The sequence below is a fragment of the Pteronotus mesoamericanus genome, unplaced genomic scaffold (assembly GCF_021234165.1).
Source record: "Pteronotus mesoamericanus isolate MK-2021 breed Mesoamerican mustached bat unplaced genomic scaffold, CSHL_Meso_final contig_20, whole genome shotgun sequence".
Classification (NCBI taxonomy): domain Eukaryota; kingdom Metazoa; phylum Chordata; class Mammalia; order Chiroptera; family Mormoopidae; genus Pteronotus; species Pteronotus mesoamericanus.
In genome coordinates, this window is record NW_026555085.1 from 64,534,448 (window position 1) to 64,549,054 (window position 14,607).

Sequence of the window (14,607 nt, forward strand, 5' to 3'; positions counted from 1 at the left end):
GCACGGAACTACAGCAGTGTGACTTAAATGGGGGGGGGGTCTTTCAGAAAACTGACCGGAAAACAGATTTAGGCATCCCTGAGGTTGAGAGTTACAAGGGGCCTCAAGGACCATCTAGTGGGACCTTATGGTATCATTTCACAGGCGAGTGGCGAAGGTCCAAAGAGTTCAAGTGATCTCCCCGAGACTGCAGGCGAGTGAGCATAGCTTCCCAGTCCTCCACAGCGCCGCACCTGTGCAGTGTGCCGCGGTCCCCCTGGGCACCCTGCCACTCCTGCTCCGCTCTGCATGGCTGTCGGTGCCTCAGGATGTGTGAGCCTTGCTGATGTGTCAGTCTGCCAGTCAATAAAGGGCTTCAAGCCAATGGAACTTGAACTTTTCAGAAGGTTATAGAGGAAGCAAGGCTCATAGGGCTAAGGATTCAGCTGCGTATGGCTCAGGATGGTATAGGGAAGGGGGAAGGGGTGAGCTCAGGGCCCTCAAGTCTCTGAAACATGGTGAGCGGGACTGAGGACACAGAAGTAGGGCAAGGTCTATCACTGAACACTTTCCTCCCTATAAAATAAAGCTTACTTATTGGGACATCCATAAAAATCTCAGAAGTTTGGTCCCTAACTGCGGTAGGTGAGCCCAGGGAGAGGCAGAGAATGAATGAGGATAATGAATTTACTTAGGGAACTATTAGTTGTCAGTAAATACGGGTACCATGTGGACTTCAGAGATAAAACGAACAGCCATTACTGACTTCTGGTGAATTCGGATAAGACATGAACACCCACAACTCCCAGACACTCTGTTGGGAGAGGTTACCGGACTCGGGCTTCCCCTGCCAGCTGAGCAATCTTAAATAAGAAAACAGTCCTCCTTCTCACCTGCAAGAATTTAAGTACCCTTTCACATAAGCCATTTTACAGAATGAACTCTTTGTGTTGTGTTTTCAGTAAATATTCAATAGGGGTGAGAGAAGGGGGACAGATAAGAGCCCCTCAGAACTGAGCATTCAATTAAATACATTCGGCTTCCTCTTCCCAGAAGTGACCAGAGGTCACCTCTGAAGATGGTTCGCTATTCACTTGACCCAGAAAACCCCACAAAATCATGCAAATCACGAGGTTCAAATCTTCGGGTTCACTTCAAGAACACCTGTGAAACTGCCCAGGCCATCAAGGGTATGTATATTCAAAAAGCCACCAAGTATCTGAAAGATGTCACTTTGAAGAAGCAGTGTGTCCCATTCTGTTGATACAACGGTGGAGTTGGTAGGTGTGCTCAGGCCAAACAGTGGGGCTGGACACAGGGTCGGTGGCCCAAAAAGAGTGCTGAGTTTTTGCTGCACATGCTTCAGAGAGTAAAAATGCAGAGTAATGCTGAACTTAAGGGTTTAGATGTAGATTCTCTGGTCATCGAGCACATCCAGGTGAACAAAGCTCCCAAGATGCGACATAGAACCTACAGAGCTCATGGGCAGATCAACCCATACATGAGCTCTCCCTGCCACATTGAGATGATCTTCACAGAAAAAGGACAGATTGTTCCTAAACCAGAAGAGGAAGTTGCCCAGAAGAAAAAGATATCCCAGAAGAAATTGAAGAAACAAAAATTTATGGCTCGGGAGTAAATTCATCATAAAATAAATAAAATAAATACTAGTAAAAGTAAAAGCAGGAAAAAAAATAATAAATAAGTACATTCAAAGTACATTTTTAATATGAACTTTCCTAACAACATACCTTTTAACAGCAATTTGTGGGAGAGGGGTGCAGATTCAGTTTCCATGGGTTCTGGAGCTTATCGCATTTTAAAAGCCTTCTTTAAGAATACATATATAAGACAAATACCGTATGATCTCACCTATAAGTGGAACCTAATCAACAATACAAAGATGCAAGGAAAATAAGACCAGCAACACTGAAAGGAAAACAAATCAACAGAGACAAGAGGGAAGGGGGGGCGGGGAAAAGGAAGGGAAGGGGAAAGTCAAGGAACACATAGCAAGGACTCATGGACAAAACCAAAGGGGAAGAGCTGAGGGAGGGAAGGAGGGAGGGGGCAAGGGAAAGTGGTGGGGGGGGAGGCAGAGACAAATGTATTTGAAAAAATAAATAAATAAATACTAAAAAAAAAAAGTTTAAAAAAAAAGAATACATATATACAAAACTGTGAAAGAAAAGAATGTCTGTGATCACTTGGATGTTATCTGCCAGAGGGAGATGTGACAGAAGGAAACAAGAGAGGAAAGACACAGTGGTCTTAACTGGTTGCAGTGAATATATCTTACTTTTGTAAATTTACAAAATTCAGATTGTTCTGGTAATTTTTACATTTTTCTGACTGGACATTTACTGATACCAAACATACATGGGAGCTATGGACTAAATGTTTGTAGGGCTCAATGAGGTGATGAGGACCCTCCTGATGGGATTAGTGCCCTTACAAGAGACAACAGAGTGCTCGCTCACTCTCTCCTTCCTTTCCTCCTTCCTGCATGAGCACCAAGAAGTCATATGAACACGCAGTGAGATGGTGGCTGTCTATAAGTGAAGAGGCCTCAGGATGGAATCTACCTTGATCTTGGACTTCCTGCTTCGAGAACTGCAAGAAATCAATGTCCTATGCTTCAGCCACCCAGTCTGTGGTATTTTGTTATGGCAGTCTAGCAAACTAATACAGAACATAAAAAGAAAGTAAAAATATCAAATATTAGTTAAAAGGAAAAATTTAAATGCCAGAAAAACAGGCTGAAGATGAAAAAAAGAAAAAGACAAAATAAGAGATAGGAGGAAGGATAAATGTCTTTCTCTCTTTTTATATCCTCCTGTTTGTTTTGTTTTGTTTTGTTTTACAACAGGAAAAAGGTTTTTGGCTTTATGTCTTATTTTAAAAGTGGAAATACCAAGTAAGAAACTATCCAGGGAATTGAATGAATATAAAAAGTCTAAATAATTCAGGTCAAATCTTTTTTTCCCCCCGAAGAGTAACTGTTAATCAACAGCATCTATTGTATATAATTGTCTTCGTCCTGTCACTTGCCTCTACAGATAACACTAATTCTAATATACTGGACATAAGACACGTGCAACAGCTAAATTTCAAAAGCAAAGAAAAATAAAATAAACTTCTGATGAAACTGTAATTAAGAAAAACCCAGAACCTATGGGAAATTTACCTGAAATATACTCTTCTAACAGAGAAGATTATGCCATAATTTTGCAGTTGAAATGTTCAGGATATTAAACTGTTTTTGCAACATATTATTTTAAATAAAGTTGAAAAAACAAACTTAGTACTTAAAAAAAGAGTAAAAATCTTCCTGTAGATTTTCTTTAAAAGGCAAGAATATTTAAATTTCTTTTTACATCAGCAACAGATCCACATGATGCTTTAAGTCAATTTCCAGGATGATCTGCAAACTTTAAAAGTTGGCAAAGCCCTAAAATGCCACTTCTCTGTCCTGTGAAGACTTACAGAGAGAATTTCATAAATTCGGGAAAAGCAAAAATGTTCAACTAGAACACTCACTCCCAGCCATTAACAGATACATGTCTCTCACCTGGACCAAACACAAAAACATTTGAGTACACCATCAAGCCCTCTTTATTCAGAGTACTGGAAAGCAACATACCATATATATATATATATAGCTATAGTATTTATGGTTAAGTTACAAACATTTTTGACAGAGAATTACTAAAAAAGACTTGAATTTAGAGCTATGGTTCTCATCAGAGGGGAAGGAATACCAGAAACAGAACCTTCAAGGGGCTTTGGCAAGTGAAACATACTTTCAGAGCCAGTGAAGATATGAGAATAGGAAGATGCTGTGCTCACCTCCTCCCATGACTACAGCAAAATTACAACTAAATGACAGAACATCAACCTGGAGAACCATCTAAAGATTAGTTGAACAGAAGTCCTATAATAAGGCTATTAAGAAGCGATATTGAGACTGGTAGGAGAGGCAGAGATGCAAAATGGATTGGTCCCACTCCCACATGTGGTGGTTGAGAATCATGCCTGTATGGTCAATTAATATATGATGAAGGAGTCAGGAAAATACAATGGGGTAAAGACAGTCTACTCAATAATAGATGTTGGGAAAATTGAACAGATACATGCTAAAAAATAAACTAGACTACCTTCTTATACATATACAAGGATAAATTCAAAATGGATTAAAGACTTAAATGTAAGATTCAAAACCATAAAACTAGAAGAAAACACAGGCAGTAAGCTCTCTGACACAGTTCTTAGTAATATTTCTTTTGATACATCGCCTTAGGCAAGGGAAACAAAAGAAAAAAATAAACAAATAAGACTACATCAAACTAAAAAGTGTTGACTCAGCAAAGAAAACCATACACAAAACGAAAAGACACCCTACTAATTTCTGGCCAAGACAGAGACGTAGGTAGGTACACTTTGCCTCTTCGCACATCCAAAGGAAGGACAACAACAAATTTAAAAACAAAAAATAATCTGAACTGCCCCAAAATTGAACTGTATGGAAGTCTGACAACCAAGGAGCTAAAGAAGAAACATTCATCCAGACCAGTACGAGGGGTGGAGACGGGCAGCCGGGGCAGAGAGGACGCACAGCAAGGTAGCGGCTAGAGGACCAGGCGGGTGAGGTGGCGGCTGGCAGACCAGGTAGTCCCACATTTGCATGCGGATAAACCGGGGGGAACAGCTGGGGAGCAAGACACACCCTGCAATCCAGGGTTCCAGGGCAGAAAAAGAAAGCCTCAAAACCTCTGGATATAAAAACCTGTGGGGGTTGTGGCAGTGGGAGAAACTCCCAGCCTCGCGGAAGAGTCCATTGGAGAGACCTACAGGGTCTTAGAATATACACAAACCCACCCACCTGGGAATCAGCACCAGAAGGGCCCAATTTGCTTTTGGGTAGGGGTGAAGTAACAGAAAACCAACCAGGAGAGTAGCAAGTGGCATTTTTCCCTCTCTGACCCTTCCCCCACACACAGTGTCACAATGCAGCCACCTGGGTAGCCCCGCCCTAACAAATACCTAAGTCTCTGCCCCTTCCAACAAAACAGGCATGCTGAGACAAAGAAATATGGCTCAAATGAAAGAACAGATCAGAGCTCCAAAAACAGAACTAAGCAATGAAGAGATAGCCAACCTATCAGATGCACAGTTCAAAACACTGGTAATCAGGACCCTCACAGAAATGGTTGAGTATGGTCACAAAAGGGAGGAAAAAGTGAAGGCTACATAAAGTGAAACATAGAAAAATATACAGGGAACCAACGGTAAAGGGAAGGAAAGTGGGACTCAAATCAATGATTGGGAGCAGAAGGTAGAGGTAAACATTCAACCAGAACAAGACAAAGAAACAAGAATTCAAAAAAATGAGGAGGGGCTTAGGAAGCTCTGAGACAACTTTAAACATTCCAACATCTGAATGAATCATAGGGGTGCCAGAAGGAGAAGGGGAACAGCAAGAAATTTAAAACCTATTTGAACAAATAATGAAGGAGAACTTCCCCAATCTGGCCAAGAAAATAGACTTCCAGGAAGTCCAGGAAGCTCAGAGAGTCCCAAACAAGTTGGACCCAAGGAAGCACACACCAAGGCACATCATAATTACATTACCCAAGATTAAAGATAGGGAGAGAATCTTAAAAGTAGCAAGAGAAAAGGAGACAGTTACCTACAAAGGAGTACCCATAAGACTATCAGCTGATTTCTCAAAAGAAACTTTGCAAGCAGAAAGGGGCTGGGAAGAAGTATTCAAAGTCATGAAAGGCAAGAACCTACATCCAAGATTACTCTATCCAGCAAAGCTATAATTTAGAATGGAAGGGCAGATAAAGTGCTTCCCAGATAAGGTCAAGTTAAAGGAGTTCATCATCACCAAGCCCTTAGTATATGAAATGTTAAAGGGACTTACCTAAGAGAAAGAAGATTAAGAACTATGAACAGTAAAATGACAACAAACTTAAAACTATCAACAGCTGAACCTAAACAAAAATAAAAACAAACTAAGCAAACAACTAGACCAGGAACAGAGTCACAGAAATGGAGATCGGGGGTGGGGAGAGGGGGGAGAATGGAGGAAACAGTACACGGAATAAGAAGCATGAATAGGAGGTACAAAATAGGAGGGGAAGGTTAAGAATGGTATAGGGAATGGAAAAGACAAAGAACTTATACGTACAGCCCATGGACATGAACTAAGGGGGGAATGCTAGTAGAAGGGGGATGCAAGGCAGAGGGGAATAAAGGGGAGAAAAGAATGAGACAACTGTAATAGCATAATCAATTTTATACACACACACACATATACATATATATATATATATATAAATTTATTTCAGCCAAAAAAAAGACAACCCACCGAATGGGAGAAGATATTCGCCATGATACATTAGATAAAAGGTTAATATCCAAAATTTATAAAGAACTCATACAACTTAACACCAAAAACATACAATCCAAATGCAAAATGGACAGAAGACCTGAATAGACATTTTTAAAAAGAGACACATAGGTGATCAACAGACATGTGAAAAGATGCTCAACATCACTAATCATCAAAGAAATGCTAATTAAAACCACAACGAGACATCACTTCGCACCTGTCAGAATGGCTGTCATCAATACATCAACAAACAACAAGTGTTGGTGAGGATGTGAAGAAAAGGTAATCCTTGTGCACTGTTGATAGGATTGCAAATTGATGCAGCCACTATGGAAAACAGTATGGAGATTCCTCAAAAAATTAAAAATAGAACCACCTACCTTATGACCCAGCAATTCCATTTCTGGGTATATATCCAAAGAAATCCAAAACACTAATTTGAAAAGATATATGCATCCCTGTGTTCATTGTAGCATTATTTACAAAGCCAAAATATAAAAGCAACCGAAGTGCCCATCAATAGACAATTGGATAAGATGATGTGGTATCTCTATGCAATGGGATATTAGTCAGTCATAAAAAAGAATAAAATCTTACCATTTGCAATAACATAGATGTGCCTAGAGGATATTATCCTGAGTGAAATAAACTAGACAAAGACAAAGATTTCACTTACATGTGGAATTTAAGGAACAAAATAAATGGACAAACAAAACAGGAACAGACTCAAGGATACAGAGAACAAACTGAGGGTTGCCGGATGGGAGGCTGGGGAGCTGGATGAAAAAAGTGAAGGCATTAAGATGTACAAATGGATAGTTATAGTATAGTCACAGGGATGTAAACTACACCGTAGTCAATATAATCAGTAATATTGTGCCCTAGCTGGTGTGGCTCAGTGGACTGAGCACCAGCCTGAGAACCAAAGGGCTGCTGGTTCGATTCCCAGTATAGGACACATGCCTGGGTTGCAGGCCAGGTCCCCAACAGGGGGCGTGAGAGATGCAACCACACATTGATGTCTCTCTCCCTCTCTATCTCCCTCCTTTCCCCTCTCTAAAAATAAATAAAATCTTTTTTTTAAAAAAAAAGAATAATATTGTAATAATATGGTGTCAGGTAAGCATTAGAATAATCAGGGGAAATACTTCATAAATTATATAAATGTCTAACCACTATGCTGCAACCTTTAACTTAACTAATATAGAATAATGTTAAATGTCAACTACAACTGAAAATTACATGCATATATATCCGTATCATGGAAAAGAAAAAAAAGAAACACACTCCCACATGCACCCTCTTCCCAGTAACAGCCCTGGGGGAAGCAGGAGGACCCACATCTTGACTGGAGTATGAATATTGCCTCAGGTGGTGAGTGGGAAAGGTTGAGAAACAATGACATAGAAGAACAAATATGGAAAAATATTTTGTGGCAATAAGAAAGCAGTCTAAAAAATAAGCATTTTCATCTTAGTTTTTATTTCTTTTACAAAACAATTATTTTAAAACTTTCTTACAAAAAAATTTTAAAACACATGCAAATGACATGCAGGATTTGAGAATAATATTTCTCTAATACAAAGGCATTAAAGTAAACAATATTTCAGGTGCTAGAGGGTATACATAGCACATTTATTCACTAAGACCAGAATCCCCTGAATTAATCTCTTCTGTTTTTTTTCCAGCATCAGTATTGTTGGTTGTGCGAAATAATTTGCCTCAACTGCTGCCCCTTTCCTCATTTAGTTTGATTGCCTCCTCCCAAGTATTTGGCAGAGGCTTCCCGAGGGTTTCTGGAAGTTTTAGGGTTAGCATTCCACTCACAAAGGCCAAAATCCCGACAAGCAACTGGAAGGAATTTTAAAAAACAGTAAGTGGCACATCAAGAAATAAATGTACCTTTCAGAGAATGATAATTCTGAACATTTTTCAGAATGAAATCGAGTTGAATTTGACATACCAGTGGACATTTTTATTCCGTGGTGAGACCTTTGGTTACTTTGGTTGGATTGGGAGTTCTTTAACTCATGTTCTACGCTTAATCTGATCGATCACTCATTCATTCATTCCTTACCCAGCGTGGAGCACCTACTCAATAAATCCCAGTTACTGCCTGCTTCATTACTCTTGCAGGCACTGTCCTAGGAGCTGCTACACAGAGGAAAAAGCTCCAGTCCCATTTTCCCAGGCTCCATTGTCTTGTGCAGAAACCCAGCAACGGAGCCTTGGGTTGGGACTTCATGGTCAGTGACTGTCTTAATCAGCCCTGTCCCTGGCCCAATCACCAGTGTGCTATCAGCTTTCAATAAATGGTGGGGAATGAATAAATGCATATATGCATGCACAATTGAATGTTTCAATGAACCAAAACCTACCGAATTTAAGGGGAAACAAAACAAGAGCAATAGAAATTAACTGCTACTTTGCAGGGCGGGCTGGGGGGGTGTCCATCTGATTTCTTGTTTAAAAAAAAAATATTTCTTTTCTTTCCAAATTTTGACACATAATAGGCAACCTTTCAGAGTAGGACCAGGTGTTTGTCTTTAAAATGCAAATCACGCTAAAAATGAAAGTCTACATACCTATTCTCTATTGATCATTATGAAGATGTTAGGTGAATTTCAGAACTAAATTTCTATACAGTCTGTAAAAATGTGTTTCATCCTGACATAATTTGAATTCCTGTAGCAAAAAATACTGCTTGGGATGAGCCCTTAAAAATAACTTAAGGCATGGTTTTTCTGATAAATCTACATACAGGGAGCTTTTACAACCTCTGAGAATGAGAAAGAAGAAACACACAGTGCAACTCTGACATGATGAAGGTACTCAATAACAGACGTGCCCTGGGAGGTCAGCTTTTTATTTTGTTTTGCAGAATGCTGATAATCTACTTCTTAGAAATGCAAGAGTAAGCCTCGAAGCACTAGTAGTGGCATTCCAAAGGATGTTTAAAAGCATTTTCTGGTGCCTGAAGACAGAGCAGGTAGAGCCACTGATGTATGAACCCCCAGAGAGCCCTGTGTCACGGCCTGAAAAACACTAAGCAAGTCTAAACCAGAAACAGAATCAAATGGAAAATCCAAGACAGAGGTGGATTTTTTTTTTAAGCTTGGTAGTAAGAATAATAGGCAATAAACAAATCCATAACCCTCCATTCTCGCCTCTCACTCTAAGAAGAAGACCTGGTCTCTTGCAGCCCTGGCCAGCTCCCTCCACCCCACAAACATCCCAACAAGGTCCCATCCCCTCCTCCTGAACCTCCTACCTCCCACCTCCCACCTCCCACCTCCCACCTCCCACCTCCCACCTCCCACCTCCCACCTCCCACCTCCCACCTCCCACCTCCCACGTCCCCACCAGGAGGAGCCTTTCATCCTCCCTAGATGCCACAGCCTCCCCCCTCTCTCCTCTTCTCCCTTCCCTTCCCCCCTCAGATTTTCCTCCATCAGCAGCCCTCCCTCCCTCGCATGCATTTTTGACCTTTTTCTTGACATTGCTAGTAAAAATGAAGTTCTCGAGCCTTGTATAATCTCCAAGCCCACTCTGCCCAGTAACTTGCTACCTGTGTGACCTTGGGCAAGTTACTTAACTTTTCTGCTCCTCAGTTTCCTTATCTATAAAATGGAAATAATAGTACCTGTCCCAAAAGACTGTTGAAAGGATTAAATAATACCTGTAAGGTCCCAGCTTCATGACAGGGGTAAGGAGAGGCCCGTCCGTGGCAGACAGAGCTGAAACCTTCAGCTCACCAGTGGATGGAAGGCAATCAGCCAACAAGAAAACAGCAGCTACCACCCTACTTACCGTCTGGTAGGCTGTTAATAAGGTTTTTACAAACCCATCACTGAATGATAAATTCACCTCCAATAAATAACAATATAGAAGGCAATTAGCGGATCTGCCTTTCTGCTCTCTCGGTAAAGTTCTACAAACCAATTAAACACCTGGGGCGTGGAGGTCCAAATGCCAGAGAGGTAAAGGGAGAGCGGGGCGATGATGCTTCCTGCACGGGACACCATGCTGCCACTTCCCAGGGCCTGCGTCCTGAAACAAGGGGAGAGTTATGGCAGATGGCGGCAGGAGCGGAAGGCAAGTGGAGCAGAGACGACCCAGTGTGAGGGACCGACTTCCTGGAACCCCGGTCCACCCTCCAGCAGAGAATAAATAATACAACTTAAGCTTGATTTAATATATTTGTAAATTTACTTTAATTTTTCAAGATTCCCTTGTGATTTAGATCCACATTCTCCGAAATGGTGGTATAGACAAGCATGCAGATAATTCAAGACATAAAAGGGTAAAACATTCTTCATCTGGTATGCAGATGAGGCCCTCATGTATATTCATTGCCTATTATCGAGGACAACATCAATCTGCTAGAACAGGAATTTGGTTGCGGGAGTGGGAATTTGAGAGAACACAAGACTTATATCTATGGAACATTTTATTTTATTGTTAAAAAAATCAAGCAATATTTCAATGTGCTTTTTGTTAAAAGGTGTTTAAAGAAACCTTATAAAATGTCTAGCAGGAAGGGAAGAATGTGCTTTTATACTGTGAATAGGTATCTTTTCTTAAGGCAAGGAGCCAGACTCCAGGAGAAACCAAACCTGCCAAACACCTTGATCGTGGACTTCGAGCCTCCAGAAGTGTGAGAAAGTAAATCTCCCTTGTTTGAGCCTCCCAGCTTTGGTGGTTTGTTATGGCAGCCCTAACAAACTCATGTAGCATTGGAACATCAAGAGGCACATCCTTAGAAAATTAGCCAAATCATATGGATAGTCAGCATAAGTCAATTATATTCAAGATTTAAAATGATTTTAGGATAACTGAGCGTTATTTCTTGACTATCCTTGCTAATGAGGAATAGATAAAGCCTCAGATTCAAAATTAGCATCTTGTAACTACCCCCAACTCAGAGCTCAAGTAGTATCTATGAAAATAAAGCATTTATACTCAAAAGCCAAACATAATGAAATGATACATAAGTGAAAGATAATAGGAAAACAACAGAAAAATAAGTTACTCTTACCTTATCACAGTTGGGTACAGCTCTGCTGTATAAAGGTAAATGAGGCCAAACACTGACCCTACGGCAAATTTTCCAGCTATAGATGCCACCACAGTCCAATTATGATAATCCTGAAAGGACCATATTAGCAAAAGAAAACATCGGAAGTAATATTTTAAAGAAAAATATAAAATTTTTAAAATTATTAATTAAAACTTTCTAGTCCTCCAGTATTTTCAAGAACAATGAAGAGTTTTATATTTGTTTGCATTTATTTTGTAAACTCTACTCATGGTCTGCAAAAGCTTTCCAGTTTAGAGGAAAGTTTTATTGTACCTCCCCGCCATCCCCCCCCCCCCAACCCCGCAAGCCTTGGAGATTTCAAATTACCAAATAATAAAAGAACATCATCTCTTGGGAGAACTGCTTTGGAAGTTGATACATCCAAACATGCTGGTTCCACCAATAACTCACCCACTCCTGGAACTGAGCTAGCAGAATAAATCAAAGAACCATAAAAACAAAATCGTGCCCTTTTCAGTAGTGATCTCGGGGCTTATAAATTATCTCCAGAAAGCAATTTGCAAGTGATAACTGAACTGTTAGTACAGACTCTCCACCCCATCCCCCCAACTGGCTGATGCATTCCTCAACAGCAAAATGGCTCAGTGCCTCCAGCGTAGTTTCAGCTTTCCTCAAGGCGTCTCACTTTCAGCGGCGGCTCACAAAGTTCTCCTGTGTTCCATCTCATCCCTTCCCTGCTAGCTGCCAGCCGGATGATGAGACCCGGGTGACCCTGGAGTTCCTGTGTTGAGGATGGCCACGCCTCTGTCAACCTGAGCCCCTGACTGATCCCGTGGAGCCAACACCCTTCCCTCACTCCCACTGCTACCAGCCACATACACACACATCAGACTTCCTGTGAGCAAGAAATAAACAGCTATTATGTGAAGTCACTGAGATTTGGGGATGCCTTTATTAAAGCGACCAGTGTCACCTTGTCACCTTAATTACTACTGTAGACAGTGTGGATTGAATCAATTACTGTGACTTAAAAAAATGTGTACTGTGTTAGCACTACCATGTGAGCAGAAATTTTATTAGAGGGGAGAAACCGGTGGTTAGGAGCGGGTGCCCTGCCGGAAATCCCCATCAGCGGCTCTCCTGTCTTCCTTGGTACTGCTGCGCTCAAGCACTGGAGATCCTGAGGCGGCCGGGGTTCCCCCGAACTTTACCAGTGCAAAGGCGGCAGCCATCAACTCAATAAATATCACTGCAAACTACTTAAAAACAAAGACAGATGAAGTTCCCTCAAACTGGCGGAGACCTCCTGGTTCTCCGCAGTTTTATTACATTTGTATCAGTTGTATATCAATCACCTGGAAGCTTCAGTGACATAAAACATTTGATTCACTGACCCTGATCATCAAGTGGAGCATCACTCTAAAAAGAAGTCACTGGTTATCTTAAGTTTAAACCAAACAATATACAAAACTTAAAACACCTTGGGCTACATGTTGAGGTACTACTGCTGGAGAAAATTAAATAAAGAACTAAAAAATATTATTATAGTGACCACATTTTTCAAATAGACTGCAAATATGGGTTCTGATAACATTTTGAGGGGAAGAGGGGGGACATTTCTGGATAAAAGAGGTATTCTAAGGGTTGAGGCTTGCCGAAATAGGGGAACGTGAGTCCTTTCAGTGGTTTAAGGCAGTGCTTCTCATGAAGAAACTGCATTGTTAAATGCAAGTGCCTCAGGGAGCATACTAGAGATTGGCAACTACTAAGCTAGCACAGTAAAAAACAAGACTGTTTAAACAGGAACGATCCTGAATAGAAGATATTATATCCTTCAGATGTCTCGATGGCTCCCTCTCTCTTTCAGGTTTCTGATCAAATGTCACCTTCTCTGAGGGGCACACCACCCTTGATCACCCTAGGTGAAATAAAACAGTACACAGGCGTGCTCCCCGCCGCATGTAGTCATTCCCTGTTCCTCATCCTGCTTTTTCTTTGTTATACTTAAGAAACTTGATTCACAGTGTGTCTTCAGCACCTAGAATAGGACCTGGCACATAATAAATGCTGGATAGATGTTTGTTGAATGAATAAATGTTTGAGATGATAATCACTAGGAGGTATCTGCTTTCTTCAATCAGCATTACTGTATTTACAAAAATACATCATTGGCCATCGCTGGGAAGTGGGATAATGGGCATTTAAAAAATATATTTCTTTTTCCCTTGAGTCTTCCACAATGAGCATGTTCTCCTATATAACAGAGAAAGAACGGGTTTTTTAAAGAAAATATATTGTTAAATATTAATATGTACTCTGTCCATATATCTAAATTGATCTTCATACTTTTTATAATAAGCTGAAATTCTCCCAAAACTGTCATAGTATAACGAATCACTCTCTAAATAAAACATAAAATAACTCACCGGGGGGATTACCATAATCACACCACAGAAAACTGCGCCTGACATGAGGAAGAGGAACAGAACATTTCTTCTGCCCATACTGTCCATCCCCAAGCACACGAAAACATAGGCAGGAATTTCCACTGCACCTGTCATTGAGCAAAAGGGCCCTCAATAAGCCATGGTGTCCAACTGTACGAGGGGACCCCTCCTTGTAACCCATCCCCCAAAAGGAATGATCAGCAGTATCTCTGCTTCCAGGGAGGGGTCTCTGAGAACTACCCAGTGCTCCAGAGGCAGCAAGGCCCAGCACTTCTAACTCCCCAGAGAATGTTTCCTGTGAAATTAGCGAAGGCTAACTTCCTCTACCCAGCACTTATCTCCTGCCCTAGAAATCTTACCCCCACTAAGCTGTAAGCCCCCAAGGACACAGCATGGTGCCTGGAGGACAGGCCTGTTGAATGAATAAATCAGTAAAATTAATAGGCAATATTGATAATTTTGGATCTTCTTTTTCTAGGTGTTTATTTCTTTTAATGCCGATGATCCCATGCATGTTCTTTTTTAAAAATTTAAATTATAGTTTATTGTTTATGCTATTACAGTTGTCCCAGTTTTTCTCATGCTTGACAGAACTAGGGAGAAATTTTTATATCAGCAACTTCAAACTTAGAAACTAAAGTAGAAAATCCAGTGTCAGCTAAGTTCATAAACCAATGATAACTGCTTGGTGAATTTTAAACCTAAAAGTTAACATTTTTAATCTAATATGAATTTAATCT

General features: G+C 40.7%; 1 protein-coding gene and 1 pseudogene across 1 annotated transcript in view; one reads left to right on the top strand and one right to left on the bottom strand.

Annotated features, from left to right (window-relative positions):
- Window positions 1-1,044: 1,044 nt before the first annotated feature.
- On the top strand, window positions 1,045-1,618 carry LOC129067172 (60S ribosomal protein L17-like; annotated as a pseudogene).
- A 6,502-nt stretch (window positions 1,619-8,120) lies between these two features.
- The window catches only part of SLC22A16 (solute carrier family 22 member 16), a 28,469-nt gene continuing 21,982 nt past the window's right edge, over window positions 8,121-14,607 (bottom strand). Inside the window, exons 5-8 of the mRNA XM_054568894.1 lie at window positions 13,847-13,974; window positions 11,426-11,527; window positions 10,330-10,429; window positions 8,121-8,230 (exon numbers count right to left, since the gene is read on the bottom strand). Of these exons, the coding sequence (XP_054424869.1) occupies window positions 8,121-8,230; window positions 10,330-10,429; window positions 11,426-11,527; window positions 13,847-13,974 (440 nt within the window). The remainder of the gene's footprint in view (window positions 8,231-10,329; window positions 10,430-11,425; window positions 11,528-13,846; window positions 13,975-14,607) is intronic.